This window comes from Chelonia mydas, chromosome 3 (genome assembly GCF_015237465.2).
Source record: "Chelonia mydas isolate rCheMyd1 chromosome 3, rCheMyd1.pri.v2, whole genome shotgun sequence".
NCBI lineage: Eukaryota > Metazoa > Chordata > Testudines > Cheloniidae > Chelonia > Chelonia mydas.
Window position 1 is genome coordinate 66979406 of NC_057851.1, and position 26870 is coordinate 67006275.

A 26870-nucleotide genomic window follows, 5' to 3' on the forward strand; every position below is an offset into this window, starting at 1 on the left:
CAACTATGATCCTCTGGCACAGTGGGACTCTCTATGATAAGGGTAAAGCTCAACTGTGTAGGAGTCAGAGCTTTTTCAGGGGCAATCTGTCTGTGGAATGAACTCCCTCAGGAACTAGACAAACCTCCCATTACACGTACAAAGTGCATTTTCTTTGACCGTGCTATATAAATACATAGCAACAGGCATATTTCTAAAAAACAAACCAAAACCCCTACCAAAACAAGACACTCCACTGCACATGCTTCTCCCATGGAGAGAGGATGAGAAAAAAAACAACACATGATAGATGTTAGTCATGATGCTTAATGCACTACTGGTAGGCATTCAGATACTATGATGATAAGTGCAGCATAAGGACTGGAATATAATAGAATGGGATTATTTAAAAGGTAAACAGTAAAACCAGACCAAACTGGACAGAACTTAAGCAGCATCTTAATGAAAATTAATGACAGCCTTGCCTGCCATTCTTAAATACAAGGCATGACAATAGCTGCTATTTTGCCTTTTGGGTCAGGTCTTCGAAAGAATTATATTCAACTTGCAAAACTAAACAATTTCAATGTTCTTGAAAGCAGCACACCTTGCTCAGCATGCAAGTGTTTGTGGTAAACACCCTTCATGGATTACTATCTGTGTGAATGTCACCAGCATTTTGAAATTTGTATACACACATCAGCTAATCTGTCACTACCTGCCCACAATGTGTCCATGCGATCCCAAGGCAGACATGCTGTTACATACAATTTGATCACTATTGCAGCAAATGTTATTTGGTACAAATATTGCTAAGAGACTTGATGAAGAACAATAAAAATCTTCCAATGCACCACAAAAAACTGTTGCCCTAGGAAATCAAAAAAACTATACCATAATGTGTCTAATGGCTCCTTATCCTTATGATTTCTATACATTATGGCTGGACTTGTCAAAAGTACTTAGTATTGGCCAAATTTTGTTCCCATTTACATCAGTGGGAGTTTTACCATACAATAAGGTTTAGATTTTTTAAAAATGGTATTATTTACCTACTTCCCTGTCAGGAGCATTGGGAAGATTAAATTATTTGATCTTAATATAAGGCAACAAAAATGAAAAAAATTAAAAAATTTAAACTGAAGTACAAAAAAGGCTATTTCTACTTCTGTTTAATAATGACTTAAAATAATAATCCAGACAAAGAACTGCCATCCTGAAACCTGATAAACCTACACAGCACAAAACCTAAATACATTTTCAAACAATTTAAACAGCCAGAAATATACTTCTCCACTCTGCATTGCCATTGATCAAAAAAATTTCCAATTTAGGCAACCAATGGAGGGAAAACACCCTCAGACAAAGGGGTTGATATTATCTCTTCTGTCTTTTTTGATTACTTCCCCAAACTACCACCATCACCTCTATCTTGGCTAGAATAGGTCTCAGATAGATTTTTTTCCTTTCATCTATGCCCTAATCTCTACCAGATTTTGATTAAGGCACTCAGCAACATCACCTCAATTGGATGAGATAGAGCCAAGCTGGTTATCATCTGCATCTGAAAACATCACAATCTCTGCCCTGTTAATCCTTCCATGAGCCCCTCATTATAGATTTCAGAGTAGCAGCCGTGTCAGTCTGAATCCACACAAAGAAAAGGAGTACTTGTGGCACCGTAGAGACTAACAAATTTATTTGAGCATAAGCTTTCGTGAGCTACAGCTCACTTCATCGGATGCATGCAGTGGAAAATACAGTGGGGAGATTTTATATACACAGAGAACAAGAAACAATGGGTGTTACCATACACACTGTAACAAGAGTGATCAGGTAAGGTGAGCTATTACCAGCAGGAGAGCCGGGGGTGGCGGGGAGGGAACCTTTTGTAGTGATAATCAAGGTGGGCCCTTTCCAGCAGTTTACAAAAACGTGTGAACAGTGTGTGTGTGTGGGGGGGGAAATAAACATGGGGAAATAGTTTTACTTTGTGTAATGACACATCCACTCCCAGTCTTTATTCAAGCCTAAATTAATTGTATCCAGTTTGCAAATTAATTCCAATTCAGCAGTCTTTCGTTGGAGTCTGTTTTTGAAGTTTTTTTGTTGAAGAATTACCACTTTTAGGTCTGTAATCACTCTCCTGCTGGTAATAGCTCACCTTATCTGATCACTCTTGTTGCAGGGTATATGGTAACACCCATTGTTTCCTGTGCTCTGTGTGTGAACCCCTGTCTGAAACTTGGTAGAGACTAAGAGCCATTCCTTTGCTTCACGCACAGCCATGTCACAAGAATTTTAAAAATCTTTACACAGCTTTTACCCAAGACTTTTACCATGAGCAGCCTATACACTTCATTTGTCAGAGGTGATTCATAAACCTGTAAGACTGCACCTGAGAAAGAGAACATCAAGGGGACACTTCGGTAGGGGAGGTCAAAAGATTGTTAAAATATCCTCTGGACAGAGCAATCCTTTGGAGAAACAACATTTTCCTTCACAGTTCCCTGAAAATCCTTTAGTTCCATTACCCTATAAGGCCAGACCACCAAAATGGGCCCTTCATTCTGACAGGAGAGAAGTGCCACAGCCACAAAGTTGGGAGAGAATATTCAGTCCATGATACAGGTATAATTTTCAGGTTTCAGAGTAGCAGCCGTGTTAGTCTGTATTCGCAAAAAGAAAAGGAGTACTTGTGGCACCGTAGAGACTAACCAATTTATTTGAGCATAAGCTTTCGTGAGCTACAGCTCACTTCATCGGATGCATTCAGTAAGCTTATGCTCAAATAAATTGGTTAGTCTCTAAGGTGCCACAAGTCCTCCTTTTCTTTTTGTATAATTTTCAGTTGCCTTCACCTGACCCAAACACAACAACTACAGCATGACCTGCTGTATGAGTGAGCTTGCAACAAGCTAGGATAGTCTCATGGCTATCATTGTTGTCATGAAGTCCTCAGCTGACTCAGGGAGTTCGTCATCTACGTGGATGCTGACGTAAACAAGAACGATCAGCCGCAGAGGTTCCAAAACCACAGTAGTGGGGAATTTCATCAGCTCCCACAGAACCGTTGCAGTGCAGCAGGGCAATCGGGACATCAATATGGCTCCATCTTAACCGCTGCCCAGGACTCACATGGAAGATGTACACCTAGCTTTTCTGGGCCCGATCTGCCCTCAGCTACAGAGCTATAAGCCCCCGTCCCCATTTTAATCAAGGGGGATTGCAGCCATGTAACTGAGGGGAAAATGGAATCCTGCCTCAGGGCCTGATCCTGCAAGTCTTCCTAAGATCAGTAGTCCGCCCTTGGACAAGTAGTCACATTGATGTCAATGCGAAGTGACCCACTGACTTCAAAACAATTACGTTCATGAGTGAGGGTTTACTGAGGCTTGAGTCCTTACTTTCTACACTAGTGATATTTTAACCTTTGGGTTCACTGTGATATTAACTAGATCAGACACAAAGTGGACCAGTGAAGGATCTGATCCTGCAAACCTTTATGCCTGTAACTTTACTCTCATGAGGCGGCCTACTGATTTCAGTAGAACTTCTCCCATGTCTGTGTCCAGGAGCAAGCGAGTGCAATGTGCTTGTCTACACTGAATGCCAGGCAACCTGGAGCTATTTGGTTCATGGCGTAGGAGTTACCTGAAACTTCTCAATGGGGAGCAGAAAATGAGGTATCAGAATTCTCCCTTGAAACAGTGAAGAAGGGGAGAGAGGAGAAATTTACTTTCCAAGCAGTCATGAGTGGAAGGACAAGATCACTTACCCTTGCTGACTGGGATACAGCAGGAACAAAATAAAGAAAAGTGGAGCTAATGCATGGAATAGTATTTATAGTGTAGACACACCCTATTTGAGCTTGATCCCATTAGTTGCTGAGGGTATCTCTACATTATATACTTATGTTCATAAACTATGTTAGGTCGATTTACAGCCATTGCAGTAATTACCCAGTGGGGAGCGGAGAGCCTGGCGGGGCAGCTGGGCTCCTGGCTGGGAGATCTGCACGTGGTGTCCAGTCAGCTGCCCCATTCCCGCTGGGGAAGAGGGAGCTGAGAAGCCTGGTGCAGCTGCCCCATTCCTGGCAGGGGCTGGAGAGCCCAGGAGCGGAGTGGAGGGAGACAGCCAGGCTTCTGGCAGGGAGATCCATGCCTGGAATCCAGTCGGCTGCTGTGCTCCCAGTGGGGAGCGGGGAGCTGGCAGTGCAGATTGGAGTGGGGAGCCTGGTCAGCAGGCCGGCTCGGAGCAGGGAGTCAGGATCCCAGGGGGAAGCAAAGCTCCCCGCGGGGAGCCTGGGCAGCAGCCCGGCTTGAAGCGGAGACTGGAAATTTGGAAACTGAGAAGAATGACAGCCAATAGATGTAAGTAACACTGTTTTACAGGGACACTGTGCCGCCCTAACTACACCGACATAAGCCCTACACCTCTTGTGAAAGTGGAGTTATCATGTTGGTATAGTAGGGCACTTACATCAGTGGGAGCAAGGCTGTAGTAGATACACTGACATAATCAGGTTGACGTAAGCTGCCTAACGCTGTAGTTTAGATCAGGGCCGAGTGTCCTCAATCCTCAGTGAAGATAATGGGAGTTGCATGCGTTCAGAACCTCACACAATCAGGCCCAAATTGGATTTCTGATTTTCGTTTGCCAGGGAGAAGGTATCAATGGGTGAAATCCTGGCCCTACTGAAGTCAGTGAGAGTTGTTTTTTCCCCCCTCCTGCTTACTTCTCCATTTAGCTTTGGGTTATTTTCCCACTGGGCAAATGGCTAGTTGTGACTGGAGATAATGCAGACAGCTGCAGAGCCTGCTATTCAACTTGGGCTCTTACAATCTTTTCAGTACACACAAATGGTCACCATCCTTGTGGGAGCACCTATGGAATAAATAGCCATTAATTTAAACTGAAACCTGCCACAACCTAAGGCGCTGAACCAGCCAATGGAAACGATTGTATATTAAAATAATGTTATGGGTCTGTTTGATACTCAGAACAACATGGAATATGCCAGCTAAGCCCCATCAAAACATAGCATTGTGATGACAAACTGAGCAAAGTTGCTCTGTTCTACTCAGATGTTGGAAAAGCTTTAAACATTAATTTTTTATGGTTGTGTTCCTCCATCAGCTCTTGCTGTTTTTTTCGTGCAGTTTGTTTCTACATGACTGTCCTAATTCTTGAATGCTCTGGATTATTGATATGCTGCAAACTGAACTCTGCCCAGGAGTGCTCCAACGTAGTTTGTGATGAAGACACCCGAAGTACCAAGGGCCTGTACAGTTTACTTGATCCACTAAACTAGCCATCCAGCAGGTTCACAGACCATCCAGACTCAAAATGACAAACTTGTGGGCTGATAAGAAATTGGCGCTCAGGAGGAGGAATGTGTATGTTAATACAGATCAGGCTGATTTTTAGAAACTGGAGCTCTGCTGAGTGTAGCTTTGTCCATGCATTTCTAGCAAACCTACAAAAAAGCCGTGCATTCATTTGCTTGTATGTTTCCAGCATCAGGACTCCAGGATTGGGCCCTTCAGTGGAGTTACAGAAGTGATTAATGTATAAATGCAAGAGGGACCTTTCTGTTACAACTGCAAAAGGCAGTATAATGTAAATGTATTAAAACGTAAACAGATTTTTTAAAAATTCCAACTATATTTTGATGGAACCTGGGTTAATAACAGTGGTATTTTTTTTAAAAAAAAACACCTCTCTGTGTTCTTTAAGACCACTCAGTCTCACTTTTTCTTTCTCTTGTTATCTTTCAGAGCATGCTCCTAGAACTATCATCTATCATGAAAAAATAATGCCACTCTGGGGACAAGAAACAAACCAAGGAACTGTGTACGAACCATTCCTCAGCAGGAAGCAAAAAAGCAGCCTCTCCATTTTTTCTGAAGCTAAAAAGCATGATGCAGTTCATGGAAGAAAGCCCTTGCTTTACACACCGCCAAGTTTTATGACATCACATGTAGCAACGTAGCCTGACTGCCGCTGTGGGCTGACAACCTGCTTCAAAACTCAAGATTTCGCTCATATATACCAAGCAGCAGCTGCTTCGCGTGTGCTGTTACTGCAGAAATGGCATTGTCTCCTTGGAGAATATTTGGGAGGCACAACTTGTTGTTTAGGCCTGTAGTGTTTATCTCTGTGAAATGCAAGCTCTATACTTTCAAAGGAGTGGTGAGACCGAAGATGTTTGCAAGGAAACCTTAGTTAGATATGAAGGTTTTCTGAAGGATTCTTTTACATCTCACTCCCCGGGGCCCACCAGCCAGTGAATAAAAGATGAAAGCAGCACACCAGGACTTTGTAGCACCGTCCTCCAGGTTGACCAAACAGAGATCTAAATCCACGCTGCTGCTCAGCAACCTGGGCTAAGGTGAAGCTCACATTCTTTTAGGGATTAATTGCCACTCTGACATTGTCTCCCTCATTGCCAACACCCTCACTGCAAAACAATACACAAAATCAAATTGGCTGATTGCTTTTTAATGTGAAGCTTATGCATTCTTCTTCAGTTTGCTAAATGAGAGATCCCAAAACATCTGCCCGGGATCATAAAGATTGCATTCTTTTGTTCATTCCATCAGTTCCTATATGGGCTGTAAAAAAGAAAAAAAAACGTGGCCTCACTGTTTGATAGGAAATAGCTGCTTTGGATAATTAGATTTCTAATATGTGCATGACCCGGGACAATCGCACTTCCAACCCATGTACCTTAAAAATAAGGCACCCTCTCCCAAACTATCCATATCACTGTCCCCGCTCACGTGCTCATCAACTCCTCCAATTCATTATTCAATGACACACTCTCATCTCTTGCCTTTGTTATCAATGCTCCATTTGTTCCAGTGAAGAATCACATTTTTAAGCAAGCTAGGTGGTTGGTATGTCAGTCTCCCTAATCGTGCAGCGCCTTTGTGGCTCTGACAGCTGCACAGAAATAGTAAAAAGCACCAAAAAAAATAAATAAATAAAAATAAAGAAAAAAATAAAAAAAAGCACTGAGTGTAAAAAGCGATTAGGCTGCTCACTGAGCTTGCATAGTGCTTTTATCCTAGTTTTAATTACTTCCATCCATACTCCTCAAGGATGTATGCCTCAGTTACACACTGTTTGGTTAAGCTATTGCTTGGGGTTTTTTTGTTTTTGTTTTTTTTTAACTGAAAAATGAAACCAAAAATCCCAGCCATTAAAGAAGCAGCCATGACCTCTTACGGACGGATGAACAAAGCTTGACTACAGATCGGGAGTAGAGTATGTGCTGTACGGAGATATAAATGATGAAGTATCTTCTGACAAACTTGAAAGGAAAGGGGCCTTTGCTGATGTATATTCCAGCTTTTCCAGGAAGATTCTGGAGTGTAGTATCACCGCTCTTTTTTTCTAAAGGACACTGCTGGTTTAAACATCACAGGCCTGGTTTACTACTGTAGAAGCAAAAGGGTGTAAGTTACATCTCCAGGGACAGCAGCACTGGCAGAGGCATTTATCCTCAAAGCCGGGCAGTCTGTGGTATACTTTTTTGTCTATAAAAAGACAAAGGCTTTATAGGAGCTCTCCCCCGATGGAGCCTTCCTGGGCAGTGTGCTGCATTAGTGTGCATCTCCCAGCAGGCCTGGCAAGGTCACGCCCACTTTGGCCCTGATTCAGCAAAGCACTGAGCATGCTCTTAAGTCAAACTGAATCAAGGCCTTTGTGGGTTGTGCTGGCCAGCTCCTGGCCTCCAGCTGGACTTGGGATTGCAGGTAGCTCACATTGCTGTCCCCTTCTTCCTGGCAATCTTAATGTGATGGGGGGCTTGCAGCCTAGAGACTTTAAAAAACCGCAGTAAACTTGTCTGAGTTACCACCACCTTTAACATTATTAAAACAATATAACGTACTTTCTTTTGTTTACGCTCTTTATTTTTTGCATTCCTCTCAGCTTGAACAATGCTAACACGTCAGCCAGTCTCATTTCCAGGTTTCCATTCATTCGTGGAATGCTGCAATGTTTGGGTTGCAAATGCTGCAAGGATTTTTGTTTGCTTGTTTGTTCTGGGTTGGAATTTTTGCTTTGTTTTGCATTTCCATAGAAACAATTCTATTTTCTCTTAGGTTTTGTTAAAAAATACAGTGGTTACTTAAGTGATGTTGAGAACGAAGGATGAGCAGAACTAGCTTGAATCAGTATTATGGGGATATAGTTATGTGAGTTACTCTGTGCAGTCAGTCCTACAGCAACACACCTCTGGTAGTCATGCAATGGACCTGCCTGCAGCACAGACAACCAGTCGTGCTGTACTGGGCTTACATAGGTGGAGGTTGTGTCATGTGGTCAAGGATTAACCACGTTTCATATATCCTCCAGAAATTAAACCATTACTCTTGCATTAATAAATAGGACATTAATTTCAGAGGCAAGAAAAGTTGATATACCATACATAATGATATGTCTTTATTTCATCAACAGAAATGGTGTCTAGACAAAATTCAGTTAACACTAGCAATTCAAATGAATGGAAAGGTTTTTTTTTTTTGCGCACAATACTGTATTTACAATGAGTAAATGAAGTTTTAAATTCATTAGTTCATAACAATGCTTTTTTTTCCAAAAAGGTAAAAATTCTTAGTAACAGAGAATAAGCATCAACAGCCATCTCGTTTATACAATAAAAATCACAAGAAACCACAGTCACCTAGAAAAAAATAAAGACAAGCTTAAGAACTAGTACAATAAAATGATGCATTGAATTAAGTTACATTAATCGCATAGAATCTGTGTAAAAAGTAGAAAAACACCTGATGTAACCTGTTACAGTCATTGACCAGTTATGAGAGGTACAGAGGATTATACAGGTAGATATGTGTGAAAACTGTCCATATACTGTTTGACCTGTGGAGGAAGAGAAGAGAGGTTGCACCCCCTTGCATACACGGATAAAACCCTGTTTTGAATATGGCCTCTGAAATCTGTAAGGCATATATTAGAGGTGCACTTGTATCCAACTGGTTCTGGAACAAACTCTTAGGGCAATTCCACTCTTGAAATCAGAAGGTGATGCTTGAAATTAATAGCAAACAAGCATCAAAGATCACCAAAGTGTTTAGTATAATTTCTGCTAGTCTGAAGGATCCAGATACTTTCGGTCAGACCATGAGTAGCTGATACAGTATCTACACACATACAATTCTCTCAGTTATAGTACAAATGCAGGGTAACATTGTCTCAGGAAAATGTGGTGTTCTAAGTACGATGGGTCCAAGAGAGAACAACAATCCAGATAATGAAATCGCTCCCCCATCACACCATAAACTTTAGGATTGTTGGGTTGGCCCTGTTATAGAGATGGGCCCAGGTGAAACCTAGGCCTTGAGTTCAGATTCTGGACTCTCCCAAAAGTCTGTGGATCCAAGCATCCTCCTGTTTGGTTTTGGAGCCATCTCCAGTTCTAAGAAGCGGATGAAATCAAATACTGACAATTCTGTCATATCTACTTTTTCAGAGTCAGTTATTTTCTGTATGCCCCTAATCAGCCCAAAGGGACAGTTTCTGCACTGCATGTGTGTTTTTTAATCATGTGGGTGGATTACACCTACATGAATGCCTATTTCATATAAAGTTAACAAAACTGGAATAAGAATGGGATTTACCCAACTGTTATTTTTCCTATTGTTTGATTTGGCTAATTATTCTGTCACAGTTTTAAAAAGCGTTTTAAGGATTCCTCACTGCCAAAAAAGGGAATTTTATTTGCCCAATGGCAGCATTATATGTGTATTACAGTAAAAAATTTGATATAAATACTACCTATCTTGGTGGAGTGTAGGAAAATACTGTACACTTTGTCATTGTAAGTAATGCCATTATATCTTTCACACTAAAGAGAATAATTTATTATTCTACAATCCACCAACAATAGATTTTTTTATATAAAGACACTTTTTGAATGCACATGTATATACACATCTATTGTATTCTGCAGCATCAACTCTGATGCCTGAGTCATGAAATATTCCAAACAGTATTATAAATCTACATATATGTATTATAAACAGGTGAATAGACACACTCGAACTGTAACTACATATATAACTAAGTTTTGGATTGCCTTGGCAGAGACAAACTACAATACAACTTTGATGGGTAGAGAAAAAACACATTATATGTTGTAGGAGGCAACAGAATATAAATTCTTTGTGTTATTTTTATCTAAAGTAAGGTATAACTAGAAACATTAAGACATGCCATACTCAGCAGATCCTCTTGGCTACATCATCAACTCCATTGCTCTTACTGAAGCTAAACCTTCCCTAGACAGAACCTAAAAGATATACATTTAAATGATGCAAATGTAGACAATGGAACCTGCTAACAAATCACCACAAAACATATTTCAAATTGGCAGGAGATGAAAAGATTGCTCCTCATTTAAATCAAGGTAATCAGCTTAACTGTGGAGGATTTGAAGTAGATTAGAATACAAGCTTGTGTAGGCTTGACTAATATTCCCTATGTTTTATGGTAAAACACACTACAGTTCTGTTCTCTAATCCCAGACTTATTTCTATTTTAACATGAACAGCAATGGAATATATGACACCAGTGAGGAAGTGATCTAACTTCTGGAATTAGAGTGTTTCATCATGTTTTCCTTAAAGGGTCAAATTTTCTCTTCTAGGATTATGCCAACTCCAGCATACAGGTTTGTTGTTTTCTTTCATTGGCAATCATAAGGTTAAATGTTAAAAATCTAACTATATAAATATGCATTTCTATTTAAGCTTTTTAAAATAAAGACTCGATAAAGTGTTGAAGTTAGGATTAACAACCATACTATCAGCATTAATAACTTCTCTGGCAGCCAGTTATTCTGTTTGACAAAGTTCCTTTCACCTAGTTCCCACTCTCCCTTTTAAAGAGAGGTAGCAGTTGGCATACTAATCACTGTGGTTTGCCTTTGCAACACAACTTTTTTTACTTCCTTGGGGGGGAAAAATACAAGGATTAGATCCAAAAATATAGTGCATCTTATAAGCAGCATATATCCTTAGAAAGACATAATAAATTACACATACAATATATAAAATAATAGGTTTATACTGCAGCATCAAACTCTGACGCCTGAGTCATCATATGTTAGGAAGTCTGTGATATAAATACTGCGATGTCCTGATAACATGGCTGACTTTTTTTCACCGCTACCTCTTTGTTCCAGAATCAGCTTTTAATGAACTTTAATTACTTCCAAGGCACCTCCAGATAACGCAGAGAAACAAATACATTATATAATGTAGTATTCATTTGACACAAGTATAATAAGCCTAAATGAAATGAGGTTTTCTGGCAATACAAGTATAGCAAAGGTAAATAAAAAGGAGAACTAGATGTAGACTGGACAAAGCTAGATGCTCAAGAATTCACACTCATGCTATATTGGTGCAGCATTCAACGTGACCACCCTAGCACAAAATTTCAAAGCACTACATTAGAGACCAGAAACTGCAGCTTTCTTCATGAATAACTGCATGACCCTTATTTTAAAAGATGCATTTTTGTTGGCTAAACCCCTTCATTTGCTAAATATTGTAGTTAACTTCTTTTAAAAACTGCATTTTTTGGTCAACTGTTTTAATATCTCACCACAGATTGTTTATTTCGACTCGTGTCCAGTTCTGAAGCTAATTCTCCCAGATGTTTCCCTTTAAAGTTAACCCAGTAACAGTTTTGAGAGCCACATGGTTCAGAAGAGCAAAAACATAGGTGTGTAAATATATAGGTCAAGGAAGCAATGACAAATCAGTCACTTCTAACGGCGAAGAATGAAATCAAACATCACGAAAAGCTGAAGAGAGAGAGAGAGAGACAGACAGACACACACACACTTATTTGAGCAGTGGTTTTAAATAGCAGTTCCCATGAAAAAGAAAACCAGGAGGCCCAGCACCAGAGTGAGCCGGGTCGATCCCAAGAGCTGCAGCACACGTTCTGTGGTGGCTTTGTTTGTTTTTAACCGTTGGAATGAGGTCAAGAGTACCAGTTGCACATGAGTCGTTAGCAGGGTAAATCTTCATGTCAGGAAGCTAATTCAAACTTTGTATCTATCTATCTATATAGGAGGTCACTTAAAAAAAAAGGCAACAGAAAGTCTTTAAAATACTGTCAGTTGACCAAAAAAATAGCTATGACGCTAGAATGTGATTCACATTTAGTTTTAAACTCTAGCTTTCACTATGGTCTCACAGAAACAAGACATCTCTGCAAAACACAGAGCTGCTCTGCAATGTCAATGAATTCAAAGGAAAATCAAATTCCTCAGAAAGAGCTTCTAGATCAGTTTCCTGCACAACATGGCTGGAGGGGTGGGAAGTGTTCCAAATATATTTAGATCTCTATATTTTAGAAGAAAGGATGACTTCCCCCCTTCTTCAACTGTGTGAATTTGGAATTTGTGGCATTTGGATATTTCTGAACATTTAAAGATAAGGATTTTGCACAGAAACGGTTAATACTTAAACATAAATTATGATTTTTTTTTAAAAAAAATCACATATCCTACATTATATACTAATTTCTTTGTACATGCAGAAAAAAAAACATTTTTCAACAAACATGGCACATGCTATATGCATTTCCTCCTCCGTAGCTAGGCTACCGTCGTTTGGGAGAAGAGAGCAGAAGCAAGACTGGCAAGTCCGTGACGGCCCATGAGCGCAATCTCAAAACACAAAAATAGAGGAGAGAGGGAGCTGATTCCTCCTCCAGGAAAAGATGCTGATTTACTGAGTGCCTCAAAAAAAGCACCAGGACACACCCATAGTGTAAACATTAGCACAATAGAACCTATTGTCACTTAGTGCTTGTGAAAAAGCTGCTTTTTCAAACAGGTGTGCCCAGCTGGTCAATTTTGCAGCAAGAGTGAACAATGTCAACCTGTAGAGCATGGGTGGTGTTGTCCAGGATAAAGCCTCAGTACTAGCCACACACCCTGGCGCAGATAGGGCAAAGAATCACAAAATAAAATTCAATACACTTATCATAATACTAATACTGATACTACTACTACTAATTAATAATAAAAATGTTAAGAGGACTTTTTGTCTATGCCGTACATCGATGTTATGCTTGGAAAGCTGCTGTCCCACGCTATCATAACACAATTCATTGATTACCTGTTTCACCAGATCACTTGAGATACAAATTCAATACAGTTACAACTAAGCCAATTCTTTGAGCAGTCTCCTGTGAGACAGCACTGTTTTAGAAGCTGACTTGTGCTGATGACAACGCTGTACAATAAGAGGATTCTATAACACAACACTTCAAAGGGTAAGCAACCAAATCAGGTAATGTTTTGCTCCTTAGGGGATATAGCGTTCACTTGACTTCTGTAAGCAAACATCTGCAAGTCTCAGTAATGGGCCTGATCTTGCAATTCTTTCCTACATGACTAGTCAGATAGATTTCAATAGGCCTGATTCTGATCTCACACCCGTGAGAATCAAGAGTAAGTCTCCTGAAGTAAATGGAGTAACAACTGGGTAAAACTTGTGGGAGATCAAAATCAGGGCCAATGGGACTATACCAGTCGTTCTGAACCTGCGGCCTGCTTGTGGCCCACTCAGCACACAGCTGCAGCCCATGTGACATCCTCAGGTCCATACTGGTAGTATATATATTGTGTGGATGTGGGCCACAAAACACACAAGAGAGCTGCACATGTGGCCCACAATGGTAAGTAGGTTGAGAGCCACTAGACTATATGTATGAGTAGTGACTACTTGCCCGGGAAGGGGTGCAGATTCGGGGTCTGATCCAAAACCCATTGAAATTGATGCGTGTGTTTCCATTTATTTCGATGGGCTTTGAGGACCTTGGACCCCAATTTAGGAACATATGCTTGACTGATCCGCTTTTTATATTTTATTAAAGAGCAAAATACAGCTTACCATATAGTCCAAAAGCATCATTAACAGCATTTAAATTTTGTTTGGGAAAGAAAAAGAATATAAAAATATGCAAGCAGATTTTCTTTTACACATTATCTGGTGAATTCAGTATTTGGCAAGATTGTTCTTCCTACATAATCATCTCCTGAGTGTTTTTTCTATTAGCTAAAACTTTATAATTTTCTTTCAACTATAAAGTAAAGAATACAGTATACTCAAGTTATACTGAAGTCACAACTTCATTATGAAAAGAGGTTTGACCAGAAACTCAGTGCAAGTGGCAAAGTTGACCATTACTGTACAGTATCTGCAAGAAAATAAAATAAATCCACATTGCTCAAACGGCACAAAATGGCTGTGCCAAAAACAAAAACCTGGCTATAATAAAAATCTCAGATAAGCTTCCAATATTAAAATTTTATAAATAAGTACAAACTGAATGATATTGCTGAACTGTGAACCAAGAAAAAAAAAAAAACCAAACAAATCATGTAACAAGTTACCAAACTAGTTCTAGCATTAAAGACAAAAAAGGAATGTTGGAACTTGTTTATACAATATAAATGAAAGTTTCCAGTTGTAGGATGAGAAAAATTGAGGCATGCAGGGACTTTTGCATATGGATATATATATTTTATATATATTATATATAATATGTACAGTTTCGCTATAAAACTTTGATGTGTAAAGAAGCTGTCTTCAATGAAAAATTGAACATTCAGAGGAAATTCCTGAGTTAGGGTTTTGTGACATGGGTCACCGAGAAAAAAGCTGCAGTGGGGTCCTCAGAGGTGTTATGTCCATCCCTGTTAAGATTGAAATTAACATACAAAAACAGACAGTGTTGCCACTGTTTAATTCCCTGCCTGAGCAAGGGATAGCACCATTGTGAAGATAACTCCTGCTTGTAGAGAGGAGGGAATACTTAAAAACAGTATTGCTGCTAAGACCACTGTAGTGTGCACCAAATACGTTCTTCTAGACAACAAATGAATGCTGCCACTGGCTGACTGAAGAACACCTGACCAGGTGTAATGTAAGGTTACAAGTCACTAGGTGTAATCTTTCCTAGGCTGCTCATCTGTTGTACATTTATCAGTCATTTCCTGACAGAAGTCTACTGTCACTGTTTGGCTACTCTGTTCTAGAGGAAGCTCTCTTTCTGAGTAAGTACCTTGGGCAGCTCCATCAAGCCCTCTTTCGGCTGTACAATTTTCTGAGACATTGTTAGGTAGCCAGTGAGCTCCTATTTGCACAGAGTCTTGCTCTGAGCAGCACTGCATGCCTTCCCCAACACACTGGGATGTCACTAGGTTTTGCTCTACTCCAGCTGGTGAAGGGTTGATATTGGTGGCTGTTGGTAGATCCATAGGCCTGAGAACAGGGCAATATCGGTGCAGGGCTTGGATCTGTTCAGGGCTCTGCATATCCCTACACACTTCTTGGGAAAGACATGAGAAGTTATCTAACAATTCTCCCATGCATGCTTTCAGCTGGTTCCTTTCAGACAGTAATTTCTCTTTCTCACACACCTGAAAGAGAAAGAAGGCATCTTAGCTTCACAAAAGGCCACTTACTGCAGTTAAGGCTCTATTCCAGTTTTACATGTTGCTTTATCCACTGTGTAAAATTACAGACAACATTCTGATTTTGTATGGCACAGAATAAGTCACAGACACATGCAATACTTCGTCCTCCACCTGCTCTGCATGGACTTGTTAATTGCATGCTACCATCTGCAAGATGTTTGGTTTGAAGAGAATAAAGCCACTAATTCTTGGAAGGCCGTTGTTTTCCTCAGTCATACTGTGGTCACAGGACACACACTTTTGGAAGATGACTACTTTCTATGAGAGAAATCCACTAGCTGCATAAAGTCAGAGAAATTGGGTTCTAAGCAGATGGAATGAGGAAGGGCTGGGGAAGTAAAATTCACCCTAAAACCCAAGATCAGTCCGTGGGACAACTGTGCATTCCCTCTGTGGTTTACATTCCAGCCTACAAATAACTACACCCTTCTGCACGAGTTGGACAGGTTGTTGGGACCACAGGCTCTAATGTAAAAGTGATCCCGTGGTCCCTGCCAGAGCCTGCTCCTTTTGTGGGCTTCTGTTCCCGCCTGTGTGCAGCTGGCATGTGTGACTTCCATGGAGATTGTAGCAAACGGGGTACGCTGTGCTCTCTCAGGCAAATCTTTTAAGTGAGTCTTACGTGATGCAGAAGATCTCATGCTGCCCTCATGCACCACGAGTGAATTTCATTATGCATGAATTAGACGAGCAATTCTTCGATATTAGCCATTAGGAACTAGTGAACTGTGGTCACACTTGACCTCTGCGTTATTTATCTGAGATCCCTCCACTTAGGATCTTATATTGGCACCCATCACTATCGTACCAGTATGTGTCCCACAAGTAAACCCACCAGTGAGATCTCTCTCCTTTCCCTGCCGGCAAGGACCTGCTTACAGGTTTGCTTTGTTTTTTTAATTAACATAGAAAAATATTAAGGTGTAAGCAAGAATAAGGATAGCTGGGTTTTATAATTTGCTCTGAGTGCAGCAAAGTTAATGGTCATGGTTCTTTTGTTTGGCAGCAAGTTCTAGAGGCTCAGGTGAAAGCTGTCTCCTGTCCTCACAAGTCTCTTCTCATTAGACAACAGTTTCATTATTCCAGCAGAACAAAGCTCTTCTGGGTGGCTGTGGCCAGGGCTAGAGACACAATTTCAAGACCTATCTGACGTCAAGATTAAACTCGATAAATTTATTGAGGAGATGGTATGATGGGATAACATGATTTTGGCAATTAACTGATCTTTAACTATTCATGGTAAATAGGCCCAGTGGCCTGTGATGGGATGTTAGATGGGGTGGGATCTGAGTTACTACAGAGAATTCTTTCCTGGGTATCTGACTGGTGAATCTTGCCCACATGCTCAGCGTTCAGCTGATTGCCATATTTGGGGTCAGGAAGGAATTTTCCTCCAGGGCAGATTGGAAGAGGCCCTGGGGGTTTTTTGCCTTCCCTAGTAGCATGGGGCACGGGTCACTTGCTGGAGGATGCTTTGCACCTTGAAGTCTTTAAACCATGATTTGAGGACTTCAATAGCTCAGACAAAGGTGAGAGGTTTATCGCAGGAATGGGTGGGTGAGATTCTGTGGCCTGCATTTTGTAGGAAGTCAGACTAGATGATCATAATGGTCCCTTCTGACTTTAATGTCTATGAGTCTATATCGTTTCCACACAGCCATGAGAATGGGAAAGAGACAAAGAGAACAGTTTACATGAAAAAACACCACCTGCCAAAATATTGATAAATCCACCAAGAAAACAAAAATAAACAGATGCCCAAGTGTATCTTGAGATGAATAAATCATGTAAGAAAATGTATATTATGTGTGTGCAGACAAGGCAGAATGTAAGTGGATGGATGGATGGGTCTGTGAGAAGCATGCAATGTCATGAGCAGGGAATAGCATTTCACACATTGCCCATCCTTAGATCACCAGTGTAAAGGAGGTTGCTGAGGTCTGGGAAATAAGGACAATGAAAAAAATTCCATCTTTAATAAAAAATAAAGCACTCCGCGCAATATTATATACATGAAAAAATGGAGACTTACTGGTCACCCTGGGGTACACAGTGTGACAAATTAATTTCAAATAAAGGCCTTGAGTCTTTAAGTCAATGGGAGTTTTGCTATTGGTTTTCTTATGCAAAAATTAGTATGTGATCCTGAAATTGAACACGGTCTTACAATGTGTATATGCAAAAGGGCAGAGTTAAGGTTGCATGAGCTACCTTAATTTTGGCATTTCCTAACCTTTGTACTTCATTTTCTTCTTTTAATGTATTCTGTATAGCAAAAAATGTCATGGAATGTGTTATGGAAAAAGGTAGCAGTGTTAGAACAGAGGATGTTTTCTGAAGTTATCTTTCAGGCCAGTGCTATTGTGACCAAAAGACAAGGCTTTCTGATCAGGTCATAGCCATGAAATGAAACTCTGGCAATGAGTTTGGGACTACATTACTTTGGTTTCAGAGATTTTCTAGTGTTATTGCTGGGTAGCTCTCATTTCTTTGGATATTTAGATTCCTTGTCTCGAGGCTTTTTCGGTTTCTTTGCTATATTTTCAGTCTACTTGCTAAATTAAGTAGTTGAAAATAATGTGTGGTGAGCTGAAACATTCAGAAAAAATACAACCACCCTGCACTAAACGCAAGAAAATAATCTCAACATGGAGATTATTTCATACACCTGAGCGCTCCACTCCGTCATAGTAATAATAATCATGGTCTACAAATACTTGGCATGTTTGAAGTATTTTAAAGACATCGTCCTGTTACTACCCACTTGTGTGAGGCAGAAAGATTAAGTGACTTGTACAAGGCCACATAGAGGGTTGGTTTGAGGCAGTGAGACTGGTATTTTGGATTTCTAGTCCAGTGCTTGACACTCTAAATCAAGTATCACTGAAAAATTAGTGTGTGTACTGAAATTAAATAAAATTAAGAACATATTCCTCCCTGCCATTATGCACAGCATTGCCTTGAGATTATCATAAGGTATTTTGATTGACATAACTAGTGACATATACATGCAAGCATGAATCTGGGTGAAGTGTAATTGCTTTGATTCAAAACCAAAACAATAACAAAAAACCCCACTCAGCTACCTGCCTTTGTGAAATAAAAGTAAGTTGGTTATTGAGATTTACCTCATTGAACTTAAATTAACTAAAAACTGCACTGGAATTGTTTTGAATATTTGTCCATCATTCAGCCGACAGCCCTATTATCAGATTTAATTGAGGCAACAACAAGTAACTCACCAATTTGCGGATTTCACATTCTAAGTTCTGAATACAGTCCAGTTTTCTTTTGCGGCAGCGCTGAGCTGCAATCCGGTTCTTACTGCGCCGGCGAACATCATGGATGAACTCTAACTGTTCTGAGGTTAACTTGTGCATCTTTATCATCATCTGGAAATCATTCCGTGGAAGATCTGTGATTTGATCTACAGGAAAAGGAAGCTTCACCTAAAACAAAAACAACCAATAAAGTTACAATTTGCTTGGTTAATACAGTAGGAACAATGCTGTAAAAGTCACTTAATTGTTTTTCCCCAAACAAATGGAGCAGCAAAAGTTTCATAATCTCTTTGGTAACAAACACCCCATCAAAGCCAACAAACCAACCAACCTACCCATCCACCAAAGCTTATTGCTGCCATGTGATTGACTTTGCGGGGGAAATAAATTATTTGGGCCAGATTCTCAACTGTTGTAAACCCATGTAGTTCCACTGAAATCAACAATGCTTTTCTGATTTACACCTGCTAAAAATCTGGCCCTATGAAACTAGTACTTCAAAGGAATTCTCATAGAATCTCTTACACAAACATGGAGCCTAATCCTCTCAAGTGGGAAATGTGTTATGGGAGCAGTTAATTGCTACTGATTTCAATGGGGGTAGAGGATGCCAAACTCCACACAGGATCAGATCCAATTTTGCAGTGGGAGTTTTATCTGCAAATGAACTATGGGACTAAGTCCCAAACGAGCTGCCATGTTAAAAATGCAATCTGAAAACATCAATGTGATCACAAAGTTATATATAACAGCAGCTAGGATTGGTTTTAGAAGCAGTCCAAATTAACAGTGCACCATGTCATTTGGAAGGGTCAGAGTAACTGAAAACAATCCTTATTCTTTCTTTACTAAAATATGTAAAAAAAAAAGACATTTACTAATATTTCATTTAAAAAAAGTATGACAAAGTCACATTTACTAGAAAAAAAATCTAAAACCTCAGTTATTGAAATTGAAACATTTGTTCTAAGCTCTTGTACTTCTGCTCTGATGTCATAGCTGAATACAAACACATCAGTCATCTCTTGATTTTGGAAATTCTAACCCTTTCTCCCACAGTTCTCGCAAAAAGAAAAAAAAACAAAAAAACACAACCCCGAACACACAACAAGACGGGATGGATCACTTGATAATTACACGTTCTGTTCATTACCTCTGAAGCACTTGGCATTGGTCACTGTCGGAAGACAGGATACTGGGCTAGATGGACCTTGGTCTGACCCAGTATGGCTGTTCTTATGTTCTAATGCAAGTTAAAGCTGTAAACACAGTCTTTGAGACAGCTAATATGTCTGTGCAAACTGAAATGTTGCTGGATGAATTAAACAAAATCAATTTCTGGCATAAAAACTGTTTCACATATTGTGTGAACAAATGAGAGTTGTGTGCAAAAAGACCAAACAACTGTAAATTGGAGCCTTACTTCCCTTTTAGTGAGACAAGGTGGGTGAGGTAATATCTTTGATTGGACCAACTTCTGTGGGTGAGAAAGACAAGCTTTCAAGCTATACATGTCAAGCTACACATGTCAGGACCTGAAGAAGAACTCTTAGCTCAAAAGCTTCTCTTTCTTTCTCACCAACAGAAGTTGGTCCAATCAAAGCTATTACCTCACCCACCTTCTCTCTCTCTAATATTCTGTGACCTACAAGGCTATGCTGTCTTTTTAGTGTCGTATCTACATGGACAAAAGATGGCAGTAAACATTTAAGTTCTACTGTGATTATACAGTTCAACTCCTATTTAAAGAAGCAGACTATACAGTACTTAATAATTGGCTACCAGAGAAAATACATTTAGTTTCTCTAGCCAACCAAAAGATTCTGGTGAAAAGGCTCCTCTGATATTCAAACATGCAATTACTACCCTCAACCAGTGCCCTTTGAGTATGTAGAGATAAAGAGATTAAGTGCACAGATAACTCTAAAATGAAAACACCTTTTTCCGGTTTGTTTACATCCAATAGTTTGCTAGGGACACACACAACAAAACATACTTTGACATTCATGATAATTTAATCTCTTCACGTCGGCAAACATGCCAGCAATTTTGTCACTTCTTTATTGTTGGCTTGCATTTCCATGCACTCTAATGTCATTGCTCCATTTTTCGCCCAGCCCCAGCCACGTGAAACTTGGCACAAGCACCTACTGTATCCTTTCACACAGGTTTCATGGAATGAATTTTTCCCCCTGTCCCTGTGAAACTATGGCTCAGAAACTGCTTAATATCGTAACAGATCACACTGCAGATCAGTTTAATGGAAGAAGAAATACTAACCCGGTGCTGCCAGGGAAAACAATACTAAGCGTATATACACAGAGATTGACCTTAGACATGGTGATGTGGACTACCTTGTTTGCAAATGACTACCTACTGATATGAAGAATGTTTGATTTCCCTTTCATACCCTTTGGACAGTAAACATAAACTTAGTGTCATTTGGTTTGCTCTTAAGCCTCAGCCAGTGCCTGGAAAACAAAACAAAAAAACCTGTCTGTGCATTCCTTTGGAAGACACCACAGTTTAACCAGTAAAAATAAGGCTTTTACATTCAAGTTTTGACACCAAGAGTGAAAGCAAGTTTTAATTGTTTTGCTCAAAAAGTTGTTGAAATGCAGGCAAATTTCCTGTCTGCACATAATGTCACAGGGAAAAGTTCATGTGGCAATACATTGGAATCTACTTGTAAACTCCAGCGAGAAGCAGGGCAAGGAGACAGGAAAATAAAGAGAAAGATTCAGAAATGATGTAGGTTGAATGTGCAAACCTGGACGTACTGGGCCCAATTCTGCTCTCCATCAGGAAAACTAGAGTGATTCCATTGACTTCAACGTGCAGAGTTACATGAGATTAAAAAAAAGTAAAAGGAAGACAGTGGGAGAACATCAGTCTCATCCTCCTTCACTTTACACATTATTTTTAATGTAATGCCACTTTCTTCACCTTTAAATGGTGAAACTATTTCTCAGCTAAAAAAAGGGCTTCTGGGGAGTGGCTGCTGTGGGTAACTATTCTATAGTGTAGTTATACAAAGCTAGTGATATTTTATGCTGATTGTGGGCCAGATTCTCAACCGATATAAACTGCAATGGAGCTATGTGGATTTCCATAAGTTGAGGATCTGGTCATGTCTCTAGCAATCTCTCAAAGGTGAGTAGCCTGCTGTATAAAACAAAACAGAGCTGCTTCTGAAAGAAAAAGGAAACTTTTCTGAACTCGGCCTTTCAGAGAGTAAGGAATTTTCTAGCCCCAGTTTGGGATATTTCAAGTCAGAAACATCCACAGAAGCCCCATTCTCTCAGCGAGTTATTACAGCAGAAGCTATACAGCTGGAGAAGGGAGCTATATAAGTATCTATCTGTACAATTACTTCTGCTGGATTTTTACATCACAGCAGAGGCCCTGTTCTTCACCAAAGATACCTCATAAATACTGCAGCCTACATCACTAAACATACCAACCCATTCTGCTATCGCTGCAATTCGTATCTCCCCTAAATTATGGATGATACATTCAAAGGAAAGATGGCCAAACAATGCTTGTGAAAACTCTGCCTATGATTTTGGGGACTTTTTCTTCATCATTACCATGAAGATGTCAGTGTAAATGTCATTACATCGAATGGCTAAGCAATTTAGTAGTGACCTAGATAGACAAGGACAGCCATTGACTCAGCAAGTGAAAGGCGCATACATAACCAATTAATTCTTTCAAGCTTCACTAGCTAATGCCAGCTTGGACAGTGTGCCATTTACTACTGCACTGCTCATGTACTGTACTAATCATTGCTTTTCTTCTGAATAAATGGACAGAATCAAGCACAGTACAATCCACATGAGAGACGTGAACATCTTTAGCTTTTCACTTTTTATTTCTAATTGAATTTTCACAGCATCTTACTTGGGCTGCCAAATCTCTAACAAAATACTAGCAAGGTGGCTGAACCTCCTTGGCCCTAGCAGCAACATTAAAACAATTGAAGGAGCCCACAGAGAAAGGTGTGTAATAAAGCAGGGACCCCTAGACACGGACAGCACATTTAAACACAGGCCCAAAAAATCTTGCTCTTTTGGTATCTGCTTTGTTCGCATAACAACGTAAAAATTGCTAGCGCGTTCTTTTTAAATGGAAAGCAGCAGCATAGTGACAGCCTGTGGTACTTAAATAGCTTGGCCCTGACACAGCTTGCAGCTCCTGATGAGTACATCTAAAGCAGGGACTGGCAACCTTTGGGACACGGCCCATCAGGGAAAGCCACTGGCGGGCCAGGATGGTTTGTTTACCTGCCGCATCCGCAGGTTCAGCTGATCATAGCTCCCACTGGCCGTGGTTTACCATCCCAGGCCAATGGGGGCTGCGGGAAGTGGCGTGGGCCATTGAGGGATGTGCTGGCAGCCACTTCCTACGGCCCCCATTGGCCTGGAACGGTGAACTGCGGCCAGTGGGAGCTGCGATTGGCCATTGCAGGTAAACAAACCATCCCAGCCCGCTAGTGTCCTGGGCCGCCTGACGGGCCGCGTGCCAAAGGTTGCCAATCCCTGATCTAAAGTATGGACTGTATCCTAGGAGTGACTTTTTGTGGGGAGTGAGAATTGTTTGTTATATCCTGAGCATACAATCACTGCTGTTATTTCTGATACTGTTTTCCTAAAATGCATTTAGAGGGGAATTTTCAAAAGCGCTCTACATTGGCCCAACTCGACTACCATTGAAGTCATACTGTTGACTCCCAATGGGAGCAGCGTCAGGCCAACAATGGGGCTTTTGAAAACCCCGCCTCCCCTGCACAAACACTGTGATTTGTGATGTACACTGTGGTGAAAGGTTTCAGAAACAGAAACTGCTTTTTCTGACCATAATCTCCCCTACTCACCCAGTGGAAAACCCATGAGAAGCCAAAGCCTAAAGAACAAAACAAAAACCATCTCTACAAGGGGCCTTCTAGCCTATGGCAAACAAACCTAACAAGATGAAAGCGAAGACATCTGTGGGATAATCATGCATAACAGAGTTTTGGAAGGGACTGCTCACTCTGTCTTGCCCTTCAGTATACTCTTCTCTCTTTTTTTCCCCTCACCAGCCACAGTCCTTCTCCCACCTGGATCCTGCCAGTCACTATCACCCATCCACAGTTCCTCTACAGACAACAGTTTTCACTTGTCTGCCATTTCTCCCTCCCTCTGCAGCCAGTCTTTCCACCATTCACTATGTGGGTGCTACTTCAGTGGACTAGTGAAGCTGATCAGCTCCTAGTCAGCACTGCTGCTCAGGACATGTGACCATCAGACTGGATACAAGGGTGACAACTCTCCAGAAATCACAGATTACTACTGCATTTATTAATAGGGACCCAGTACCGGGTTGTCTGGGCTGACTTTTCATGGCACAGACTAGAATCCATTAACACTCCCAAACATAGGAGCAAATATATTTCTCCCCTCTCAAACTGCTGATCCCCTTAAAAAACTTTAATATTTCGTTTTTGGTCACCAGATGAGCAGAGAACTGTTTCATCTGTCACTTGCCATGAAGGCTTCTGGACTCTCATTGAAGAGAATTTGTCTTTAACATCCTCAATTGTACCAGCACTGCTTTTGTGAAAATTTCCTTTGAAATGTGAGTCCTTAAATCCAAGTGGGAAATTCTTAAATATAAATGAAAGACATATTGAATATGATTCCTTAGATATTAATAGTTCTTGGAAAACAGCCTCCTAACTCCTTCTGCCCTTGTTTATTCTTTTCAGGAAAACTGTATCTCAGTGACCTGATTTTAGATTTTATTTTTACCTAATGCAGAAGAATCTGATGCAACAAATACATAGATTTCATTACAAATGATGTTTAGAGACAGGTTGCACTCAGATTGTTTTATAGCAGCAAAAGGATATTTAGGAATATACATTTTATGAAAGCGAAGTATCATTGGGGAGAACGTTTCTGTTCTGGACAGTCTTATTTTTTTGCTGTTTTAAGCAAGACTGTTGGAAATTGGTCATGAAGCAAAAACAGCTGTATTCTTGTCAGTGGTATTACATTCCAATAATTGACTTTAAGTACTCTCAAGAGGCTGAGAGAAACGAGTGAAGAGAAGGATTTGTATGAAATTGGCCATTATATTAAACAATATGCCAATTCCATAAAATCCAGCTCAAAGGACTCTGGTGCAGATAGTTTCTCCTTCCTGCTCCTATAACTGTGCTGCATTGTAGCAGGGATATTTCTGCTTGCACCTGCTATTTTATCTCTCAAAGGTAATGGAAGACAAAAATCTCAGTAATCCCATCATACCCACACGATTCTTTCCAAAGGAAGAAAACATACAACACAGAGGCATTCCCCTCCCACCACCACCACCACCACCACCTATTTTCTGAATTAACTGATTTGAGTACATGTGCTTTTGCATGGCCCACATTCCCCAAGAGAGCAGTCACTGAAGTCTGGGCACTGATGACATGTTGGGACCCAATCAAGAATGACCGGTCTAAAATCCAAATGACATTAGATACCTTGTCTGATAACTGAGGGTCAGAGTCCATCAGCCATACTCACCCTGAGCAGTCCCATTGCAATCAATGGGATTACTCAAGGAGCAAGGTACTGCTCAGTGTGAATGAGGATGCAGAATATGGCCCTTTAGGTAATAGGGATTAATTATACTCACTCGACTATTTCATCAGCTACACTTTAAAATACAAACAAGCAACCCATGAATAATTTTATCTCATGATGCATGGAGACTGAGGAACTGCAGACCAGCCTACAAAGTAATAAAGATGGCAAGTGGCAAAAATCACATTTTCAAGGTTGGAGAAAGCGCCAATTAAAAGTCTATAAAGAGGCAGCTGACAGCAGTGGTTACATTTTCAGAACATTACACATGCTGCCCACTGATCTGATTGGCAGAGTTGCTAAAACTAGGCATAAAGATTTGAAAATGCACCCCACACTCCCAGGTATTTTACATTGTTTGATGCCTTTACCAGAAGCTAATTTCCAGGGACATGGATATTATAGAGTTTCTTGAGATGTCTATATGATAAAACACTTCTTAAATGAGATTACACTGTATTTCTATCCGATGTTCTGTTGAATAGCCTTCTCAAATTCTCTTTTCAATCAAAGATCTGAACTGAGACTTAGTGCTCACAGAGTCTCATTTCCTGTTACTTTGGATTGTTTATCTGGGTTCAGAGATCAATACCACAATAATTTACTCCCACTCCCAATACTTTTCATCAATACATCTCAAAGTGTCCTGCAAAAGTGGACAAGCACGAGCATAATTCCTGTCTTGTACATGAGGCACAGAGAGTTGACTTGCCCAGCATTACATAGAAAGTCAATGGCAGAATCAGAAACAGAAGTCAAGCATCTTAATGCCCAGCCCTGTGCTCAGTCCACTAGACCACAACTTGTAGCCAGGGGCATTCTGAAGCCAGTTTCAGTACCCCATCTGTCTGTTTCTCCCATGAATGTCTTCCTCCTTTTGTCCTCGCCACCCTGTATGCATACAAAGCTCTCTCTAAGACGATCCACAAGACCCCCCCCCATCCTCCTCATTCAACTCCTTCAGACCCAGTTCTGCTGCAGCATCTACACACAGCAACAAAGACAGCTAATGAGTCATTTAAAACAAACAAAAATCCCAACCTCCCATTCTCTTTACTACACCATGCTATGCATTTGCCCTCACCAAGTAAAGGAATGATTTTGTGCTATTGCTGTATTCCCTCCTCCACCTTCTCCCTGCTGTCTTGTTCTCCCCTTGTAAATGTGACATCTAATATAGGGCTTGTGACGTGGCCATGCAGGGGCATGAGGCCTCACCCACTCCTATGTGGCTGCTTTAGAACCTGGATCTCAGATCTGGGTCCAGTTCAATACTCTGGATATCCCACCCCACAGGAAGCAAAGGGGCAAGAGGAGGAGGAACACTGTCTCCACTACAACACGCCTCTGCTCCCATCACAGACGTGGGAAATAAGATGTACACTTTCAAAACTACTTCACTGCCACAAATTGTGACTCCAAGTCACGATGCCTCCTGGGTCTGTTCGTGGTGGGCAC

At 40.6% G+C, this 26870-nt stretch overlaps 1 protein-coding gene across 3 annotated transcripts in view; it reads right to left on the reverse strand.

Annotated features, from left to right (window-relative positions):
• Positions 1-8400: 8400 nt before the first annotated feature.
• Positions 8401-26870, reverse strand: part of BACH2 (BTB domain and CNC homolog 2) — a 269574-nt gene continuing 251104 nt past the window's right edge. For all 3 annotated transcript variants that reach the window (XM_007063041.4, XM_037894482.2, XM_043542662.1), the window contains 2 exons: positions 18757-18963; positions 8401-15457 (listed from right to left, as the gene is read on the reverse strand). In XM_007063041.4, coding sequence (XP_007063103.2) covers positions 14978-15457; positions 18757-18963 — 687 coding nt within the window. In that variant the 3' untranslated portion in view covers positions 8401-14977. The remainder of the gene's footprint in view (positions 15458-18756; positions 18964-26870) is intronic.